Below are 20851 nucleotides of genomic sequence, written 5' to 3' on the forward strand. Positions count from 1 at the left end.
GCATGAATACACTGAGATTTTGGAGTTGTTCGTTTCAACCACTAGACTATTCTACTTATTTTAGTATTCTCCAGGTAGTATGCATTCATTTTCTCCCTTAGAGTTTTGCTTAAAATAAAAGTAATAGCCCAAATCACCTGCCACTTTACACAATAAATTTTTCCTTTATATAAAAGGATACTTTTTAATACATATTACCATAAATATCAATGATGATAAGGTTCCAGTTTACAGTGGCCCTAGAAGTTGTTACAGTTCCACCAAGTACTCTTCCTCTTATCACAATTAACACATTTTGTAATGCAGACAAGAAATCCAGACACTGCAGCTCTAAAAGGTGAGGCGACATTTAGCACTCTCTCCAATGGCTAGCAGTTTCTTATGTGGAATCAACTAATAGTTTCTTCAAAAATACAGGTACTACTAAAAACAACTTCTGGACATTTATTTAATGATCAGGTCAAACATTCAATACAAATGTCTCAGTAATTACTAGCAAGCAAGCAACAATGTAAAGTTAGCTATGGGGTGACTTGAGGGCAGTGTTTGGAGTGGGTCCTGCTATTGCAATGTTGATTAGCGTCTCAAGTGGGTAGAGGAAACAACTATTAATAGACAGGATGAAAGCACCACCCAATAATCCAACGTGCATAGAAAAACTGCACAGCATTGTTCTTTGCCTTTTACTGAGCCATCTTTCTCTTTAGGCTGAGAAGCAGGGTTGTTTCTAATTGGCAAATAAGAACTCCCTAGGGCAAAGGGGAAAATAGATGACTCATCCTAGGCAATTGTAATGGCAAGTGACAAGCTTTTGCATGTGTATATATATATAGAGACTAAGAATTTGAAACCAGCCTGACACCTATCACACAGATTCTAAACACAAAGATTTCCAGTAGTAACAAGAGCAGTTGAGCTAGATGTTGAAACGAAGGTTGATCTCAGCTGGCTGCTTTTCTGTGATAACTCAAGTCTAAATTGACATCCAGATTTTTTTTTATTTTCTTGATCTAGGAAAAAACATAAAGTATATAATTAAGCAGAAATGAATATAAGCCTTCAGAAGTATAGAAACTGGGAAGCAAACACTGAAGGAGCGCCAGTTAAACTTCATTTCCCCCACAGAATTCTCAAAGCATGGACTAGGCAAGTCTCTCTCAGGAAAAAACCACAAAGAAGTAGTAGTTTTTCATTGTCTTGTGCTAGTGCTGCAGGCACTTCTGCCTGGGCTCTCAACTGTTAACAAGGCTTTTATATCAAAGAAAGAGCCAAGATACAAACAATGTGCCCCCCCCCCCAAAAAAAAAATGGGTCAGGCTTTTCCCGGGACATTGTAAACTCAAAGTCTTCTCATAATGTTTTCTTTCTAATGGATCTACAATTTTCACTTTTAATTTCCTACCTGCAATCGTTTGTTCTCTGGAAGTGGATGAATCCCACAAAGACCAGGATAACCGACAAAAGAGAGAATTTCACGCAGAGAATGATCAGTAAGTCTGATCCTGGAAATCCCAGGGTTCTGACACCTTTAAACATAGATAACACAGGCAGAGGTGAAGAGCCATTTCAAAAATTCTTCTAATGAACAAATCAGAGTCTATAGTTTAAAAGAGCCTTTTAAAATATTCTTGAAAGTGTACAGATCATCATAATCAAAACACCTTCTAAAGTACAATTTGAATTCTGCTAGTGTGGTTTTTCCTGTGGTCATGTATGGATGTGAGAGTTGGACTGTAAAGAAGGCTGAGCACCAAAGAATTGATGCTTTTGAACTGTGGTGTTGGAGAAGACTCTTGAGAGTCCCTTGGACTGCAAGGAGATCCAACCAGTCCATTCTGAAGGAGATCAGCCCTGGGATTTCTTTGGAAGGAATGATACTAAAGCTGAAACTCCAGTACTTTGGCCACCTCATGGGAAGAGTTGACTCATTGGAAAAGACTCTGATGCTGGGAGGGATTGGGGGCAGGAGGAGAAGGGGACGACAGAGGATGAGATGGCTGGATGGCATCACTGACTCGATGGACGTGAGTCTGAGTGAACTCCGGGAAATGGTGATGGACGGGGAGGCCTGGCGTGCTGCGATTCATGGGGTCGCAAAGAGTCAGACACGACTGAGCGACTGAACTGAACTGAGTATATCATTCTTCCAGGACTGAATTTAGCAAGGGTATCTTTGCTTTTGTGCATGTTATCTTTTTAATAAATATTTTCTGAATGAATAAATACACAGTAAGCATCGTTAAAATTTCCCAATTTTATAAGGAAAAAGTAAATGTACTTTCTGACATCCTATGTAAATGTTAGTCTTTGGGCATTATTCTTAAATATTTTGAGTACTCTTTGATAGTACTTTCCCCACAGTGAAGTGGTTTTGTCACTGAGTTGCTGTAACGCCATTAGTAGGGTATTTTATGTCTTTCTGCTTTAATTTATTCATCTGTGAAATGCCCCCAAGAACTGTTGAAAAGATAAAATGAGAATAGTTGGGGCCATCATTCTGAAGTCTTTTCTCCTACAAAAAATGGCAGCCAAAAGAGTGTGTGAAGTCTAAGTACTAATCTAAGTTTTCATTTAAAAGGTTATGTCATCCTGTTAAATAATCTGCTCAAGGTCTAATTTAGCAGACTATCTCCTAGCAGGCTAGTGCTCAAAATATTTAAGAATAATGCTCAAAGATTAACATTTACATAGGAAGTCAGAAAGTACATTTTACTTTCTTTTTTTTTTTAATTTTATTTTATTTTTAAACTTTACAATATTGTATTAGTTTTGCCAAATATCGAAATGAATCTGCCACAGGTATACCTGTGTTCCCCATCCTGAACCCTCCTCCTTCCTCCCTCCCCATACCCTCCCTCTGGGTCATCCCAGTGCACCAGCCCCAAGCATCCAGTATCGTGCATCGAACCTGGACTGGCGACTCGTTTCATACATGATATTATACATGTTTCAATGCTATTCTCCCAAATCTCCCCACCCTCTCCCACAGAGTCCATAAGACTGATCTATACATCAGTGTCTCTTTTGCTGTCTCGTACACAGGGTTATTGTTACCATCTTTCCAAATTCCATATATATGCGTTAGTATACTGTATTCGTGTTTTTCTTTCTGGCTTATTTCACTCTGTATAATAGGTTCCAGTTTCATCCATCTCATTAGAACTGATTCAGATGTATTCTTTCTAATGGCTGAGTAATACTCCATTGTGTATATGTACCATAGCTTTCTTATCCATTCATCTGCTGATGGGCATCTAGGTTGCTTCCATGTCCTGGCTATTACAAACAGTGCTGCGATGAACATTGGGGTACACGTGTGTCTTTCCCTTCTGGTTTCCTCAGTGTGTATGCCCAGCAGTGGGATTGCTGGATCATAAGGCAGTTTATTTCCAGTTTTTTAAGGAATCTCCACACTGTTCTCCATAGTGACTATACTAGTTTGCATTCCCACCAACAGTGTAAGAGGGTTCCCTTTTCTCCACACCCTCTCCAGCATTTATTGCTTGTAGACTTTTGGATTGCAGCCATTCTGACTGGTGTGAAATGGTACCTCATAGTGGTTTTGATTTGCATTTCTCTGATAATGAGTGATGTTGAGCATCTTTTCATGTGTTTGTTAGCCATCTGTATGTCTTCTTTGGAGAAATGTCTATTTAGTTCTTTGGCCCATTTTTTGATTGGGTCATTTATTTTTCTGGAGTTGAGCTGTAGGAGTTGCTTGTATATTTTTGAGATTAGTTGTTTGTCAGTTGCTTCATTTGCTATTATTTTCTCCCATTCTGAAGGCTGCCTTTTCACCTTGCTAATAGTTTCCTTTGATGTGCAGAAGCTTTTAAGTTTAATTAGGTCCCATTTGTTTATTTTTGCTTTTATTTCCAATATTCTGGGAGGTGGGTCATAGAGGATCCTGCTGTGATGTATATCGGAGAGTGTTTTGCCTATGTTCTCCTCTAAGAGTTTTATAGTTTCTGGTCTTACATTTAGATCTTTAATCCATTTTGAGTTTATTTTTGTGTATAGTGTTAGAAAGTGTTCTAGTTTCATTCTTTTACAAGTGGTTGACCATTTTGCTTTCTGCTTATAGAATTGGGAAGTTTTAAGCTCAGTCATGTCCGACTCTTAGCAACCCCATGGACTGCAGCCCACCAGGCTCCTCCGTCCATGGGATTTTCCAGGCAAGAGTACTGGAGTGGGGTGCCACTGCCTTCTCGATTAACAATGCTTACTATGCATTTATTCATTCAGAAAATGTTTATTAAAAACATACCATGTACAAAAACAAAGATACCATTGCTAAATTCTGTCCTGAAAGAATGATACACTAGCAGAATTCAAATTGTAATTTAGAAGGTGTTTTGATTATCAGGCACTGTCATGGAAGAAGACACATCACAACCCTCAAAAAGCTCACAAATCAATTGGAGAGTCAGATCTAGACAATGAAAAGATAACCTATAAGAGAAAAAAGCAGTGCTAAGTGAGTATTATAGATAGTAAATCATCTAAGGAATAAAGAAGCTTAGTCAGCTCAATCAGGGAGGTCATAGTGGAATCTGAACTGAGCCTTGCTGATAAAAGAATTAAATAGGCTAAAAGCTGAAGAAAAAGACTTTTCAAGGGAAAGAAACAATATGAGCAAAGATTTGAAGATGAGTTAACTTCAATCATACCTGGAGCATAGAGTGTAATTTATAGAGAAGTCAGTGATGATCTGCATTTAAGTCTGCAATTATTTGTAACTGCCACACACTGTGTCAAACTCTGAGGATGTAGAACTGAATAGTATGGTTCCCATTCTCAAGGGGAGCTAAAGAGCCTCTTGATTAGTGTGAAAGAGGAGAGTGAAAAAGTTGGCCTAAAACTCAACATTCTAAAAACTAAGATCATGGCATCTGGTCCCATCACTTTATGGAAATAGATGGGGAAACAATGGAAACAGTGACAGACTTTATTTTCTTAGGCTCCAAAATCACTGCAGACAGTGACTGCAGCCATGAAATTAAAAGATGCTTGCTTCATGGAAGATAGGCTATGGCAAACATAGTGTATTAAAAAGCAGAGATACCATTTTGCTGACAGAAGTCCATATAATCAAAGCTATGGTTTTTTCAGTTGCCATGTATGAATGTGTGAGTTGGACCATAAAGAAGGCTGCATGCCCAAGAATTGATGTTTTTGAACTGTGGTGATGGAGGAGACGCTTGAAAGTCCCTGGTTTGATACCAGTCAATCCTCAAGGAAATCAATCCTGAATATTCATCGGAAGGACTGATGCTGAAGCTAAAGCTCCAATATTTTGGCCACCAGATGTGAAGAGCCAAGTCATTGGAAAAGACCTTGATGCTGGGAAAGGTTGAAGACAAAAAAGAGAAGGGGGTTGCAGATGCGAGATAGTTAAACAGCATCACTGACTTGGTGGACAAGAGTTGAGCAAACTCTGGGAGACAGTGAAGGACAAGGAAGCCTGTCGTGCTGCAGTCCATGGGGTCACAAGGAGTTGGACATGATTTAGCAACAACAACAACATTCTCAAGGAGCTTACACTGTACTGGGAATCAGAGAAATGGGCAGTTAATTAGAAGACTATGGAAGTACTCAGAGGCAGGCATGAGGCATTATGTGAGCACAGAGAAGGAACAGCTAACCAAACTGCAGGGTGAAAGAAGTTATCACAGAATTATATCAAATTGTCTTAAAACTGCAATAGGAATTGATTGAACGGAATAGAAGAGAGTTAGGGAAAGAAGTACACTGTGAAGCGGTAGAAGTTGCTTGTAAAGAGGAGAGGCCTGAAAGAGGATAACACTTTTGAGGAGCCCAAAGAGGCCCACATGCTTAGGGTACACGCTGGAGACTAGCAAGATACGAGGCAAGCAGAGCAGCAGGCCGAAGGGGCTTAACTTTCCAAGCGGCAAAGAGAAGGCCCTGGGCACATTTAAGTAGGGGAGAAGCCTGTTTTTCATCTTGGAAGTCACTGGCCACAGTGTAGGAGAACAGAGGAAGGTAAGTTAGGGCCAGAAGACCTGTTACAAAGGCAATGAAATAATCCTGGAAGGAGATGATCATGTGCTCAATTAGTGCAGTCAGAAGAAAGAAAAACGTCTGGATTTAAGAAAGAATTTAAAGCAGAATCAGTGAAAGATAGGAACTGACTTTCATTCTGAGAAATAAGAAAGAGTGCTATTGTAGGATGATGTCTTTAATTTTCTGGCTTAAATCATTTATCAAGACATAAAATATAGGTGTGGAGCTTCAGAAGGGGTGTTAGTCCCTCAGTCCTGTCTGACTCTTTGTGACACCATGGACTGTACCAGGCTCCTCTGTCCATGGAATTCTCCAGGCAAGAATACTGCAGTGAGTGGTGCCATTCCTGTCTCCAAGGGATCTTCTCAAACCAGGGATTGAACCTGGGTCTCCCACATTGCAGGCAGATTCTTCACCATCTGAACTAGAGTAAAGGAATTATGGTTGAGAATATATGCACACTGAGGTGCCCCTGATGCATTTGGGTGAAGCTGGTCAATTAGAAATTGATTTTGATCATGGGTAGCTAGGGAGAGGGGCTTCCCTGGTAGCTCAACGGTAAAGAATCCACCTGCAATACAGGAGTCCCGAGCTCGATCCCTCAGTCAGGAAGATCCCCTGGAGAAGGAAATGACAAATGACAACCCACTCAAGTATTCTTGCCCGGGAAATCTCATGGATAGAGGAGCCTGGGGGGCTACAGTCCATGGAGCTGCAAAAGAATCAGACACAACTTAGTGACTAAAACAACAATGAGCCAAGGAGAGAAATCTGGGCTCAAAATATAGATTTAAGAGTCAAGAATTAGATGTGGCTGAAGTCATGGGTCTCGATGAGATCCCTCAAAGAAAAGATGTAAAAATGAAAAGAGAAGAGAATCAGTGATGGAACGCATTGAAATACCTTCCTTCTTGGAATGAGTAGTTGAAAATGTATCTATTAAAGAAGACTAATAAATTGGCTGTAAGTTAATAAGAGAACAAAGTGAATATGGAAGGAAAACAGATGAAAAGGGAGGAGAGACCACATCAAATATCATAAAGAAGCTAATTAATAACAAGGAATGAAATTTTTATATTTTATTTGGCATCTGAGAGAATTCTAGTACCTTCTGTTAGAACATTTTATGTGCAAAGAGATGCATGTGATTTAAGGAGCAGATGTGAGGTGGCATAGAAAAGACAGTGAATATAAAATCTTCCTTTTCTTTTTTTTTTAAATTGAAATGTAGTTGGTTTACAATGTCATTTTAGTTTCAGGTATACAGCAAAGTGATTCAGATTTATGTATATACTTCTTGAGACTCTTTTCCAGTATATGTTATTACAAGATACTGAATATGGTTCCTATTTAGACAGTAGTTCCTTCTTGTTTACCTATTTAATAAATAGTCTGTATCTCCGGAGAAGGCAATGGCACCCCACTCCAGTACTCTTGCCTGGAAAATCCCATGGACAGAGGAGCCTGGTAGGCTATACAGTCCATGGGGTCGCTATGAGTCGGACACGACTGAGCGACTTCACTTTGACTTTTCACTTTCATGCATTGGAGAAGGAAATGGCAACCCACTCCAGTGTTCTTGCCTGGAGAATCCCAGGGACGGGGGAGCCCGGTGGGCTGCTGTCTATGGGGTTGCACAGAGTCAGACACGACTGAAGCGACTTAGCAGCAGCAGCAGCAGTCTGTATCTCTTAATCGCAAACTCCTAACTTATCCCTCCCCCATGCTTTCCCATTTGGTAACCATAAATTAACTTAATTACCAGACCACCTGATCTGCCTCTTGAGAAACCTGTATGCAGGTCAGGAAGCAACAGTTAGAACTGGACATGGAACAACAGACTGGTCCCAAATAAGAAAAGGAGTACGTCAAGGCTGTCTATTGTCACCCTGCTTATTTAACTTATATGCAGAGTACATCATGAAAAACACTGGGCTGGAGGAAGCACAAACTGGAATCAAGATTGCTGGGAGAAATATCAATAACCTCAGATATGCAGATGACACCACCCTTATGGCAGAAAGCGAAGAAGAACTAAAGAGCTTCTTGATGAAAGTGAAAGAGGAGAGTGAAAAAGTTGGCTTAAAGCTCAACATTCAGAAAACGAAAATCATGGTATCTGGTCCCATCACTTTATGGAAAATAGATGAGGAAACAGTGGCTGACTTTGTTTTTTTGGGCTCCAAAATCACTGCAGATGGTGATTGCAGCCATGAAATTAAAAGATGCTTACTCCTTGGAAGGAAAGTTATGACCAACCTAGACAGCATATTAAAAAGCAGAGACATTACTTTGCCGACAAAGGTCCATCTAGTCAAGGCTATGGTTTTTCCAGTAGTCATGTATGGATGTGAGAGTTGGACTATAAAGAAAGCTGAGTGCCAAAGAATTGATGCTTTCGAACTGTGGTGTTGGAGAAGACTCTTGAGAGTCCCTTGGACTGCAAGGAGATCCAACCAGTCCATCCTAAAGGAGATCAGTCCTGGGTGTTCATTGGAGGGATTGATGTTGAAGCTGAAACTCCAATACTTTGGCCACCTGATGTGAAGAGCTGACTCATTGGAAAAGACCCTGATGCTGGGAAAGATTGAAGGCAGGAGGAGAAGGGGACGACAGAGGATGAGATGGTTGGGTGGCATCACAGACTGAATGGACATGAGTTTGGGTGAACTCGGGGAGTTGGTGATGGACAGGGAGGCCTGGCGTGCTGCAGTTCATGGGGTTGTAAAGAGTCAGATATGACTAAGCAACTGAACTGACTGAACCATAAATTTGTTTTCTATGTCTATGAGTCTACTCCTATTTGTAAATAAGTTCATTTATATCATTTCATTTTTTAAAGATTGTACACATAAGTGATACCATATGATATTTGTCTTTCTCTGTCCAACTTACTTCACTTAGTGTGACAATCTCTTAAGTCCATCCATGTTGCTGCAGATAGCATTATTTCATTCTTTTTTGTGGCTGAATGATACTCCATTGTATATATGTAGTTAAATTGCTTCCATGTCTTGGCTATTGTAAATAGTGCTATGAATATTGGGGTACATGTATCTTTTCAAAGATAGAGTTTCCATTGTTTCCAGACATATGTCTAGGAGTGGGATTGTGATATTTAATGAATCTCCACACTGTTCGTAGTGGCTGTACCAAGTTACATTTCTACCAGCAGTGTAGGAGGGTTCCCTTTTCTCCATACCCTCTCCAGTGTTTATTATTTGCAGATTTTTTGATAATGGCCATTCTGACTGGTGTGAGGTAATACCTCATTGTAGTTTTAATTTGCATTTCTCTAATAATTAGCAATGTTGAGTGTCTTTTCATGTGCCTATTGGTCATCTGTATGTCTCCTTTGGAGAAATGTCTATTTAGGTCTTCTGCTCACTTTTCAATTGGGTTGTTTGTTCTTTTGATATTGAGCTGTATGAGCTGTTTGTATATTTCAGAAATCAATACCTTGTTAGAATCCTCTTTTTCAAATACTGGATATGAGTAAAAGGCAAGACCTAACAGCTTGAGGAATTCATAGCATCTTGTTTTAAGTATGAAAGGAAAACAGGCATGTTTATATAATCAGGCTTAGGGAAAGGATTTGTGAAACAGAAAAGACTGAACAAAGGAGAGCAAGGATGATTAATGAAGCCAAGCTTCTGAGGACATGGAAGAGGAAAATAGAGTACAGGTTATGTTTGGTCTACAGAAGAGAAGGTCAGGTGAGCCTGGAAATAAATGATTCAGTCTGGAATCAATAAGTATAAAATAAGAGCCTAGAGTTGGTGGGAGATGGATTGTTGCTGGTGCCATTCAGTCGCTAAGTTGTGTCGAACTCTTTGCAACCCCATGAACTGCAGTGCTCCAGGCTTCTCTGTCCATCACTAGGAGATGGATACCGGAAAATAAAGATTAGAAGTGGGTATACTCATATAAATATTATCTATATATTTTATTTCACTACTAGAATGAGGAGAAGCTGTAAATATCAATGGAACATTATAAAACATTATAAAACATTATAAAAAACATTATATAACATTAATTATAAAACAATTAATTAAAAGCTGTATTAATACCTGAGCTAGTAGGAATTAGTCCAGCAGATCAACTCATGGAGTAGTATTGTCCATTAGAACCTATAATCTCTGTCCCCACACAAAGTTAATTGCTGGGGTTGGAGGGAAATGTATAAATATATAGATGTATTTGTTGCTGTTGTTTGGTCACCAAATCATATCCAACTCTTTTGCGACCCCATGACTGTAGCCTGCCAGCCTCCTCTGTCCATGGAATTCTCCAGGCAAGAATACTGGAGTGGGTTGCCATGTCCTCCTCCAGGGGATCTTCCCAACCCAGGGATTGAACCTAGGTCTCCCGCACTGCAGGCAGATTCTTTACTGTCTGAGCTACCAGGGAAGCCCATATTTATCTATATGTGGACATATATATGTGTGTGTGTGTGTGTGTGTGTATGTATAAATATACTTGTGAAAGGATATGCACCAAAATGTTAACTATGGTTATTTTGGGCTGGGACTGTGTTTGCTTGTTTCTTGTCTGTATTTCCTGAGTTTTCTACACTGAATAATGGACTATTTATATATTAAAATCCAGAAGGGTAAATGCAGGCTGTTTTCTTATCTGTATTTAATTTGTTCTACGATGAGAAAAGTATATATTTGTGTCATTTCAAAAACCTAATTTAAAATAAATAATATAAATATATATAAAGAGGAAGTGAATGTACCGATACATGCTACAACATGGGTGATTCTGTTTGTCGTTGTTGCTGCCGCATGGAGGCTTTCTCTAGTTGCTGCAGGTGGGGGCACTCTAGTTGTGGTGCACAGGCTTCTCTTTGAATTGGTTTCTCTTCTTGCGAGGCAGAGTCTCTAGGGTGTGAAGGCTTCAGTAGTTACAATGCATGGGCTCAGTAGTTGCAATATACAGGCTTAGTTGCCCTGAGGCATGTGGGATCTTAGTTCCTGGACCAGGGGTCCAACCGGTGTCCCCTGCATTAGCAGGTGGATTCTTAACCACTTTACCACCAGGGAAATCCCAGCATGGGTAATTCTTGAAAAAATATACTAAGTAAAAGGAACCAGTCACAAAGGCCACATATTATATAGCTCCATTTATATGAAATGTCCAAAATAGGAAAATCTATTGTGACAGAAAGTAGATTAAGTGATTGCCTAAAACTAGAGGAATGTTGGAATTAAGGAGTGATAACTAAAAGGTAAAGGGTTTCGTTTTGAAGTGATAAATATGTTCTAAAATTGATTGTAGTGATGGTTGTACAACTATCTTCAAAGACCATTGAATAATGCACTTTAAATGGGTGAATTGTATGCCATATAAAGCTGTTGCAGAAACACAGATCAATATGAGAGATGTTATGGTGAATAATTAATATATATTATTTTTAATAATGTTATAGAGTACAATATCTAATGTATTGATATAATTAATATAATAGCTAATAATTTTTCATATAATAAGTATAGCAGCTAATATTTATTGAGTACTGATTTTGTGCTAGGCACCATGTTAAATACATATATTATTTTATTTGATGGACATAATAACTCTGTGAGGTGGGTACTTTTATCCTATTTAACAGATGAAGAAACCATGAGACACTAACTAGATCTATTTAGATGATCATTTCACAAAAACAAGCATTAAATATTATGCTGTACATCTGAAGCTAATATAATGTTATATATCAGTTAAAAACAAAATCTTGAGACAGAGAACTTAAATGCTGTTCAAAGTTACACATTTGGTAAATGAGAGCCATGTGTTACCAAAGACATTGCTCCTAATCAACATATTATGTTCCCTGGAACAATAAGAAAGCATGGATTTTGACTTTTCATCTCTGTATCATCAGCTTTAAATACATAATAACATTGAAAAAATGTTTGTTCAATGAATTGGCTTCAGACAGCAAGGGAGAAGGAAAGCTCTGTTACTCAGAGTAGCAATAAAGGGGTGAATACTATAAAAAATGAAATATCAGCAAAGAAGTTATTGTTCTTGACTATAGATATTTTGAACCAATAAAAGGTATGGACCTAACAGAAGCAGAAGAGATTAAGAAGAGGTGGCAAGAACACACAGAAGAGCTATACAAAAAGATCTTCATGACCCAGATAACCACAATGGTGTGATCACTCACCTAGAGCCAGACATCCTGGAATGTGAAGTCAAGTGGGCCTTAGGAAGCATCACTATGAACAAAGCTAGTGGAGGTGATGGAATTCCAGGTGAGCTATTTCAAATCCTAAAAGATGATTCTGTTAAAGTGCTGCACTCAATATTCCAGGAAATTTGGAGACCTCACCAGTGGCCACAGGACTGGAAAATTTCAGTTTTCATTCCAGTCCCAAAGAAAGGCAGTGTCAAAGAATATTCAAACTACCATAGAGTTGCACTCATTTCACATGCTAGCAAGGTAATGCTCAAAACCCTTCAAGATAGGCTTCAACAATAGGTGAACTGAGAACTTCCAGATCTTCCAGCTACATTTAAAAAAGGTGGCTGAACCAGAGATTAAATTTCCAATACCAGTTGGATCATAGAAAAAGCAAGAGAATTTCAAAAAAACATCTACTTCTGCTTCACTGACTACACTAAAGCCTTTGACTGTGTGGATCACAACAAACCGAAAAATTCTTAAAGAGATGTGAATACCAGACCACCTTATCTGCCTCCTGAGAAACTTGTAGCAGGTCAAAAAGCAACAGTTAGAATCAGATATGAAACAATGAACTGGTTCAAAATTGCAAAAGGAGTATGTCAAGGCTATATTTTGTCACCCTGCTTATTTAATTTCTATGCAGAGTACATCATGCGAAATGCTGGGCTGGATGAAGCTCAAGTTGGAATCAAGATTGCTGGGACAAATAGCAATAACCTCAGATATGCAGATGACAACACACTAATGGCAGAAAGCAAAGAGGAACTAAAGAGCTTCTTGATGAAGGTGAAAGAGGAGAGTGAAAAAGCTGGCTTAAAACTCAACACTCAAAAAATGAAGATCATGGCTTCAGGTCCCATCACTTCATGGCAAATAGATGGGGAAAAAATGGAAACAGTGACAAAGTTTATTTTCTTGGGTTCCAAAATCACCGCAGATGGTGACTGCAACCATGAAATTAAAAGATGCTTGCCTCCTTGGAAGAAAAGTAACAATGAACCTAGACAGCGTATAAAAAAACTGAGACATCACTTTGCCCACAAAGTTCCATATAATAAAAGCTATGGTTTTTCCAGTAGTCATGTATGGATGTGAGAGTTGGACTATAAAGAAAGCTGAGCGAAACTGTGGTGCTGGAGAAGACTCTTGAGAGTCCCTTGAACAGCAAGGAGATCAAACCAGTCAATCCTAAAGCAAATCAACCCTGAATCTTCATTGGAAGGACTGATGCTGAATCTGAAGCTCCAATATTTTGATCACCTGATGCAAAGAGCCAACTCATTGGAAAAGACCCTGATGCTGGGAAAGATTGAGGGCAAGAGGAGAAGGGACGACCGAGGATGAGATGGTTGGATGGCATCACTGACTCAATGGACATGAGTTTGCGTAAACTCAGGGAGATGGTGAAGGACAGGGAAGCCTGGAGTTCTGCAATCCATGGGGTTGCAAAGAATCGGACACAACTGAGTGGCTAAACAGGAACAACCAATAATTAATCTCAAAGTACTTTTACAGTGCCAGAATAAAAGATATTAGGAGAATATATTAGTAAGGAGTTATTGAAATAATTCCTTCTATCTAATAAAGGAATACAATTTCTCTAGTATACTAATGCATTACTCAGTTAAGTTTTAGAGACTATCTCTGAATTAGAAGCATAAGTTTTCTTACCCTCTGCTTGGTTATTCACAATCTTCTATAGAGCATCAAGTTCACTATAGGAACAGGCACTTACCTTTATCCAGCTCTATGGACAGACTCTTGTTGCCAGCCAAGTGGGAGACAGAGCAGGACACGTTCAGCACATGGCGGCCCCCCCAGCGGCATGTACTCTGGACGGTCACTGTGCCGTCACCCCAGTAAGGGTCTTGCTCAGTGACACAATCCCCCTCTGGGGTCCAGGAGATCTGTGCAGCCGGCTTCCCTGCAGCTGCCTTGCACACTGCAGTTCCCTTCTCAGTTTGAACAAGGGTCACTTCAGGGGGCACTGCAGAAATGTAGGGGAAATGCTTCAGTCTTAAAACCTGGGACATAGAATTCATAGATTTGTTTCAGTCCCAAATCTTGTAATTGGAAATACCAAAATATATGATGTTCCTTACCTAACACTTGGAGGTGATACTCATGATAGAAATTCCCATCACTTGTTATTATTTGGCACGTGTAATTCCCATCATGAGTGATGGCCACTGGATCAACCTGAAGGGCAGGATTCTCGTCAGGTCTGGAGGCCCAGGTTATTCTCTTGTCGGTACAGTTTCCTCTCGTGGTCTGATTTGTATCACGTCTGTAGGCTCCGAAGCAGGGTGGCTTGTCTCTGAGGACTATTTCCCATGTTACTACCAACACACTTGGCCACAGCACAGGAGGGCAAGTGAGCACAGCTTTTGTATCCACTAGTACTGATAGTGAAGTTTTAACTGGACACCCACACAGGCACAAACATGAAAATAATAAAAGAAAAGCTCTTCATAGAACTTCATGTGTTAAAATTAATCCACAGTATATTACATGAAGTTGTACTTGAACTTTGCTGGTGGTAATATTCCAGAAATATTAGACTTACACAAGAAATTACATGAAATATATATAACCCTGGAGAAGGAAATTGTAACTCGCTACAGTATTCTTGCCCGGAGAATATATAAAGTATTAAACTTATCCAAAGATTAACCAACTTCATCCTGTATTATGAATCATTAAGATAGCAACATGAATTATATATGCAACAAAATTTTTCAAGTGTTATAACATTAGTTCAGGAGATTTGATGTCTATAAAACAAACAGATGAGAAAATAGAATCTATAAGACAGTGTTCTAAATCTAATCTTTTGGTCATAAAGTAACTAGCAGATTTATCTTGTAATTCATACTCCACAGGATAGAAAAGGGAATAATAAGTGATGTTTAGTCTCTTCCTAAGTTTTGATGAGAGAATGAATCAGTAACCTCAGAACTAAATGCCTGTTCCTAAGAGTATCACTTCAGACAAGCATTAAATAGAGTGGCATTTAGGTTAAGCAAGCTGGGAATTTTTTAAACAAGCTGGAAACTTTTTAAGTTTATTTTTATTTGGAGAATCCCAAAGTCAGTAAAACCAACAGATCTTCCTTACTTCCTCCTTCCCTCACTCCTTCCCTCTTGTTCTTCCTTCTTTCCTTCCTTCCTTTTTTCCTATTCAGTTATACTACCAGACCCATTCAACTGTGAACTTTGCTTGCAGATTTTATTTCCAGACATTAAATGTAATTATGAGAATTAAATAAAGAAATTGATTCCTTTTGTACATCTTTTAAAGTAAAAATTCAGCTCTGCAAACCTACAGATATTTTCCAATTTAAAAGGTCACTCTTTCCCATAAATTCACATAATGTTCTGTGCTTGGTAGGGGTTTGGTGAGATATGCTAATTAGGTGTGTCTGTTACAACTCACCTCTAACAGAAGTGCATGTCAGTTATTTATTCATAAATAGAATCAGCTATAATGGACAAGAAGTTTATATGGATGAAACTTGTCTGTACTAAATTCTGCATTTAATATCTCCTTTCTCATCTTCTGGTGTCACCTGCCTCTTCAGAGATGTACTCAAGTCCTTGCATTTTATAGCCAAATAAAGATCACATAACTAAGGAAGGAAGATGGAAGATTCTAAAAGCAGAGTGAAGGCGGTTAAATCATATTCTTCCCATTACTCCAAAAAGTATTCCCTTCCAGAGGGAACCTCTTGTCAAAGATGTAGATACAAGCAAGAACTTTCTAATTACATAAGAAATCACATGAAATATATAAAGTATTAAACCTTTGTGGAAAACAACTAGAGTGGGTGTGGGTAAACAGATCTGTACACAAGGGAAAGATGATGAAGATAACACCAGAAAGATAAAGAGACTGATGAGATAGCAAGGTGTGAATGTTCCTTTGTGTTCTCAGGAGTTTGAACTTTACCTTGTAAACAGTATAAGTTTAATGTTTTTGCTAGTATTTATCCACAAGTTCTGACTGTTTTTTAAGGGAATGTACTTGCCAGTCAATTAAGCACGCTTGAACAGGGGCACAATATCCAAAAAAAAATAGCTCCAACAGTGAAGATTCCAAGCATGGCAGATATTTTATGCCCTTTCATCTTCCATTCTCTGAACTTCAATCACCCTTCACGTATAATGATAGTTCTTATGGTGTTGCTATTATTTCATTCTCTTCTTTCATTTTCATACCTGTTGTGATCATTTACACAATGGCCAGAGCCAACCCCACACACAGTGGATTTGGCTCCTATCTACAAATGCATTCTTTGTACACGCCTGTGATCAGCTACAGGGATTTTTACCTTCTACTTCACAGAGAAGATAGAGGATAGAGTCTCATCTTTGTTTCCAAACCAGCAGTCATATCTCATCTTTTCTGCATCCCTTGGCTATAAATATGCACACAGACAAATTCCAGTTGGCTTTGGGGCATTCCCTTTCTATTCTCACTACCACACCCTAAGTTAAGTCCCTGTCACCGTGTACCTAGATTGCTGCAAAGCCTCCTAACTTCTATCTCTGTCTCAACACTCTTCTCCCTTCAGTTCATACCTTACACTGCAGCCAGTATATCATTCTACAACACAGATGTCACTCCCTCAACTCTGAAACCCTCCAAACATCTCTCATGGCCTAAAAAGGACAAATTTAAATGTCTTAATATTGGCTTTGAAAGCCCTCTTTTTCACATTGACTCACTTTACATTTGACTACATTTCCTCCACACTCCAGAAAAAACACCAAGTACAATTCTATTTCTATGTCATTTCTCACATTGTTTTTACTCTCTAAGGTGGTCAGTATACTGCTTTTTTTTCTGTTTAAAAACCCTTTCTTTAAGACCCAGTTTACTGCTATATGCTCTGTGAACCCTTTCCTAAGCCTTGGTGCTTAACCATGCCCTTTCTCCCTTGATACACTTGCTATGAGCGCTTACCTCCTCTGTCTGTCTGATAGCTGAGCTCCTGATGGCTGGGTTCCCCCACAAAACTGGGCTCCCTTGGGGCTCTTTGATAGTCTTGTTAATCTTATATTCCCCACAAAGCCCAGCACAGTGCCTGATAGAGAACATTCCATAATCTTCCAGTGAAATTGAACTGCTTTAGGGGAGGACATGTGGGGTCATTCAGGTTCCTTATCCCACAGGGTTCAGATCACCATATTCTTCAACTGGGCACAAGGCTGGCACTCAGTCCAGACCATTGACTCTGTTTCTAAGTAAGCTCAACGTTTCATGCTTCAGTAGTGGCCTCAAAAAGATAAAAAAGCATACTACCTTCTGCATAAAGTGTTACAGTGCTCTGCTTTCTGTCCACAGAGGAAGTAATTGTTGAAGCTAGAAAATACGCAGAGAAAAGCAGATGAAATCAATTTTAGATACATAAATGGAGTGAAAACCATTATTTCTCCATAAGAGCTTATATACAATATGATAGAAAATCAATTAACTATAGTTAAAATCACATAAAAATCCTTAAAAGACAGAAATTCAAGGTTTTTCCTTGGAAAAACATGCTGACGTATGAAAAGTACCTTTATAAGGTACTAATTAATGATTTTCCCATTTATGAGACACCTTGTTTTGTACCTGACAACTATTTTGTACAAAGTAACCCCACCTCCTCCCAAGCCGTAATGTACTGGTTCATCGTGGGCACTTCATGTGAGCCGGACTGATTATAATCCTTTTACCGGATACCACCCCCTGCTTAAAATTATTTGGCCCAGTGGTGGGCACTGCACACAACAGGACAAACCAGAGTATTTTCTCAAAGAATTTTGAAACCAGAATTAAGAAGAGTAGTTCATCCCCTTCCTTCCTTACTTTTCCTACTGCGATGGTTAATTTTATGTGTCAGCTTGGCTAGCCATGTTATCCCAATATTTGGTCAAACGCTATTCTAGATATTTCTGTGAAAGTATTTTTAGATGAAATTAACATTTAAGTCAGTGAAAGAAAGTGAAGTCATTCAGTGGTGTATGAATCTTTGCGACCCCATGGACTGTAGCCTGCCAGACTCCTCCGTTCATGGGATTTTCCAGGCAAGAATACTGGAGTGGGTTGCCATTTCCTTCTCCAGGGGATCTTCCTGACCCAGGGATCAAACCTGGGTCTCTCACAGTGCAGGCAGACTCTTCACCATCTGAGCCACCAGAGAATCCCTTAAAAGTCAGTAGACTCTGAATAAAGCAAGTTACCCTCCAAAGTGTGGGTGGGCCTCATCCAACCACTTGAAGGCTTAAGAGAAAAAGACTGACCTTGTAGGCAAGGGAGCTCTGCCAGCAGTCTGCCTTCAGACTCCAAGTGCAACTCTTACCCGGGGTTTCCAGCCTTATGGCCTACTCTGCATATTTTGAACTTACCAAGTCTCTGCAATCATGTGAATGAATTTCTTAAAGTAAATTAATCTCCCCTCCACATCCCTACCTTGCTTTTGCTTCATTCTTCCTAAAATAGGTCTATTGGTCAGGGTTCCTAAGAGAAACAGAACAGGATGTGTGTATGTGTGTTGGACATACATCCAGTAGAGAGAGGTACAGAGGGAGGTACGGAGAGAGAGAGAGAGTTAATAGTCTTTACTTTGTCCAAATTCTCAGTTTCATCGTTTTTGAGACCTATATGCATTCCTTCTCTTGAATTTTGCAGTTTCTGACAGTCAAAATGGTCTTAATCTAGTTCAAATTTGGTTTTTGAAAACACTCTGTTTTATAGTATTTTTAGTATTTAGTATTTTAAATATTTTTATAGTATTTTTCTGAACAACAATGATTTTAAAAATACTTCTTATATATGACCACAATTCAATAAGCATTTGGGGGCTTCCCTGGTGGCTCACTGGCAAAGAATCCACCTGCCAATGCAGGGGCCATGGGTTCAATCGCTGGCCCCACAGGCTGCGGAGCAACTAAGCCCATGCTCCACAACTATTGAGCCTGTGCTCTGGAGCCCAGGAACCACAACACTCCTGAGCCTACAGCAGCCTACAACTGCTGAAGCCTGTGTGCCTGGAGCCTGTGCTCAGCAACAAAAGAAGCCACCACAACGAGAAGCTCACCCTCCTAGAAAGCAGCCCCTGCTCTCAGCGACTAGAGAAAAGTCAGCAAGCAGTGAAGACCCAGCACAGCTAATAAATAAATAAAATTATAGAAAATAAGCATTTGTGAATCCTAAGCTTATAAAAATACACATTTTACTTCCCATTCTAATTTTATATCCATTTTCACCACATTAAAAAAATAAACAAAGAGCCTGTCACAGATACAGAGAAGAAACTACTGGTTACTAGTGGGTAGAGGGAACATGGGGAGGGGCAATATAGGAGTAGGGGATTACGAGGTGCAAAGTATTATCTATAGAATAAGCTACAAGGATACATTGTAAAATAGGGAATATAGCCAATATATTGAGCAAGGCATTTAAAAGTTCTGAATAACTTTTGCACACATGTAACTTAAATAATATTATGTATCAACTATACTTGAATAAAAATAATTTTTAAAAACATGTTGACATAAGAAAAATAGATTCAATAAAGTTCTTAAAAATAAACAGTAAACAAGTCTCTGAAATAATTTTACTTTTCTAGACAGCTAAATATTACTGGTTTGGGCTGGAAGTAAGACAAAGGATGAGATTCTAACTATTAAATTTAGTTCATATTAGGCTCAAATATCTATTCCAGAAACAGATAAGAGGTGAGAGCTGACCTCAGAGGGATTACTCTGTAGCTTTTCCAAAGGGCTAATGAGTGAACTTTTGAGCCTTTGTGTTCCATATGGTCACTGTTGCAAGTATTCAACTCCGCTGTTGCAACAAGAAAGAAGCCACATATAAGGGAACAAATGTGCATGGCTTTGTCCAAAAAAAATTTATTTGTAAAAATATGACTAGATTTTGTCCATGGGCCACAATTTGCTGCCTCGATTTAAAGTATAGTATGTCACTTGCCCTAATGCCATTTCTTGCATTTATCACAACTAAAAATATGCAATGAACATCTACTGCATGTTCTATTTTCTTCTGCTTTCTTTGCCTTTTAAAAGTAAACTAAATCTCCAGTGACAACCTCAAGTTCTCCCTCAAATTAACTTCCTATTTTGTTTTTGACTTATGTCACAATTTCCTTCCTTCTTTCCTTCCTTTCTTCCCTCCTTTCCTTTCTTCTTCTCTTTCTCCATCCCTCCTTCTTTTCCTTCCTTCCCTCTTTTCTTACCCTAAGTGTGACAAGTATTGAGGGCATCTGACAGGATTCCAATGAATAATAAAACTACAGTGAGCCTGCCCATTCCCAGCTAAAAGGGAGCTGTCTGCTGGTCAGAAGACAGTAGCCATGATAGCGTAGCGTTACTGGAGCTTATGAAGGCTTTCTCGTATAGGTATTTTGGTCTGTGCACCTTGAGACCCAATGCTTCTGGAAGAAAGTGTTTCACGAATATGGTATCCTGTGGTCCTTGCAAAATAGAATTCTTCTTCAGTGTCAATTCTTCACGTATTCTGTCACCCATTGCGCTCCCTATTTTAAAGATATAGGTTGTTGTCCATGGAAAATTCAGAGAACCCAGCCTTGATTAATGCCTTTCAAAGGATACTCAAAGG

The 20851-nt window shown here is 39.1% G+C and overlaps 1 protein-coding gene across 4 annotated transcripts in view; it reads right to left on the reverse strand.

Annotated features, from left to right (window-relative positions):
* Positions 1-424: 424 nt before the first annotated feature.
* CD200R1L (CD200 receptor 1 like) overlaps positions 425-20851 on the reverse strand; it is a 29863-nt gene continuing 9436 nt past the window's right edge. The window contains exons 2-6 of one of the 4 annotated variants that reach the window (XM_024994380.2): positions 17531-17590; positions 14329-14550; positions 13962-14213; positions 1403-1526; positions 425-1010 (exon numbers count right to left, since the gene is read on the reverse strand). In XM_024994380.2, coding sequence (XP_024850148.1) covers positions 998-1010; positions 1403-1526; positions 13962-14213; positions 14329-14550; positions 17531-17590 — 671 coding nt within the window. In that variant the 3' untranslated portion in view covers positions 425-997. Of the gene's footprint in view, positions 1011-1402; positions 1527-13961; positions 14214-14328; positions 14647-17530; positions 17591-20851 lie in introns of all 4 variants that reach the window. The other 3 variants (XM_024994370.2, XM_024994384.2, XM_002684750.7) reach the window with 3 other exon arrangements.

This window comes from Bos taurus, chromosome 1 (assembly GCF_002263795.3).
Source record: "Bos taurus isolate L1 Dominette 01449 registration number 42190680 breed Hereford chromosome 1, ARS-UCD2.0, whole genome shotgun sequence".
Classification (NCBI taxonomy): domain Eukaryota; kingdom Metazoa; phylum Chordata; class Mammalia; order Artiodactyla; family Bovidae; genus Bos; species Bos taurus.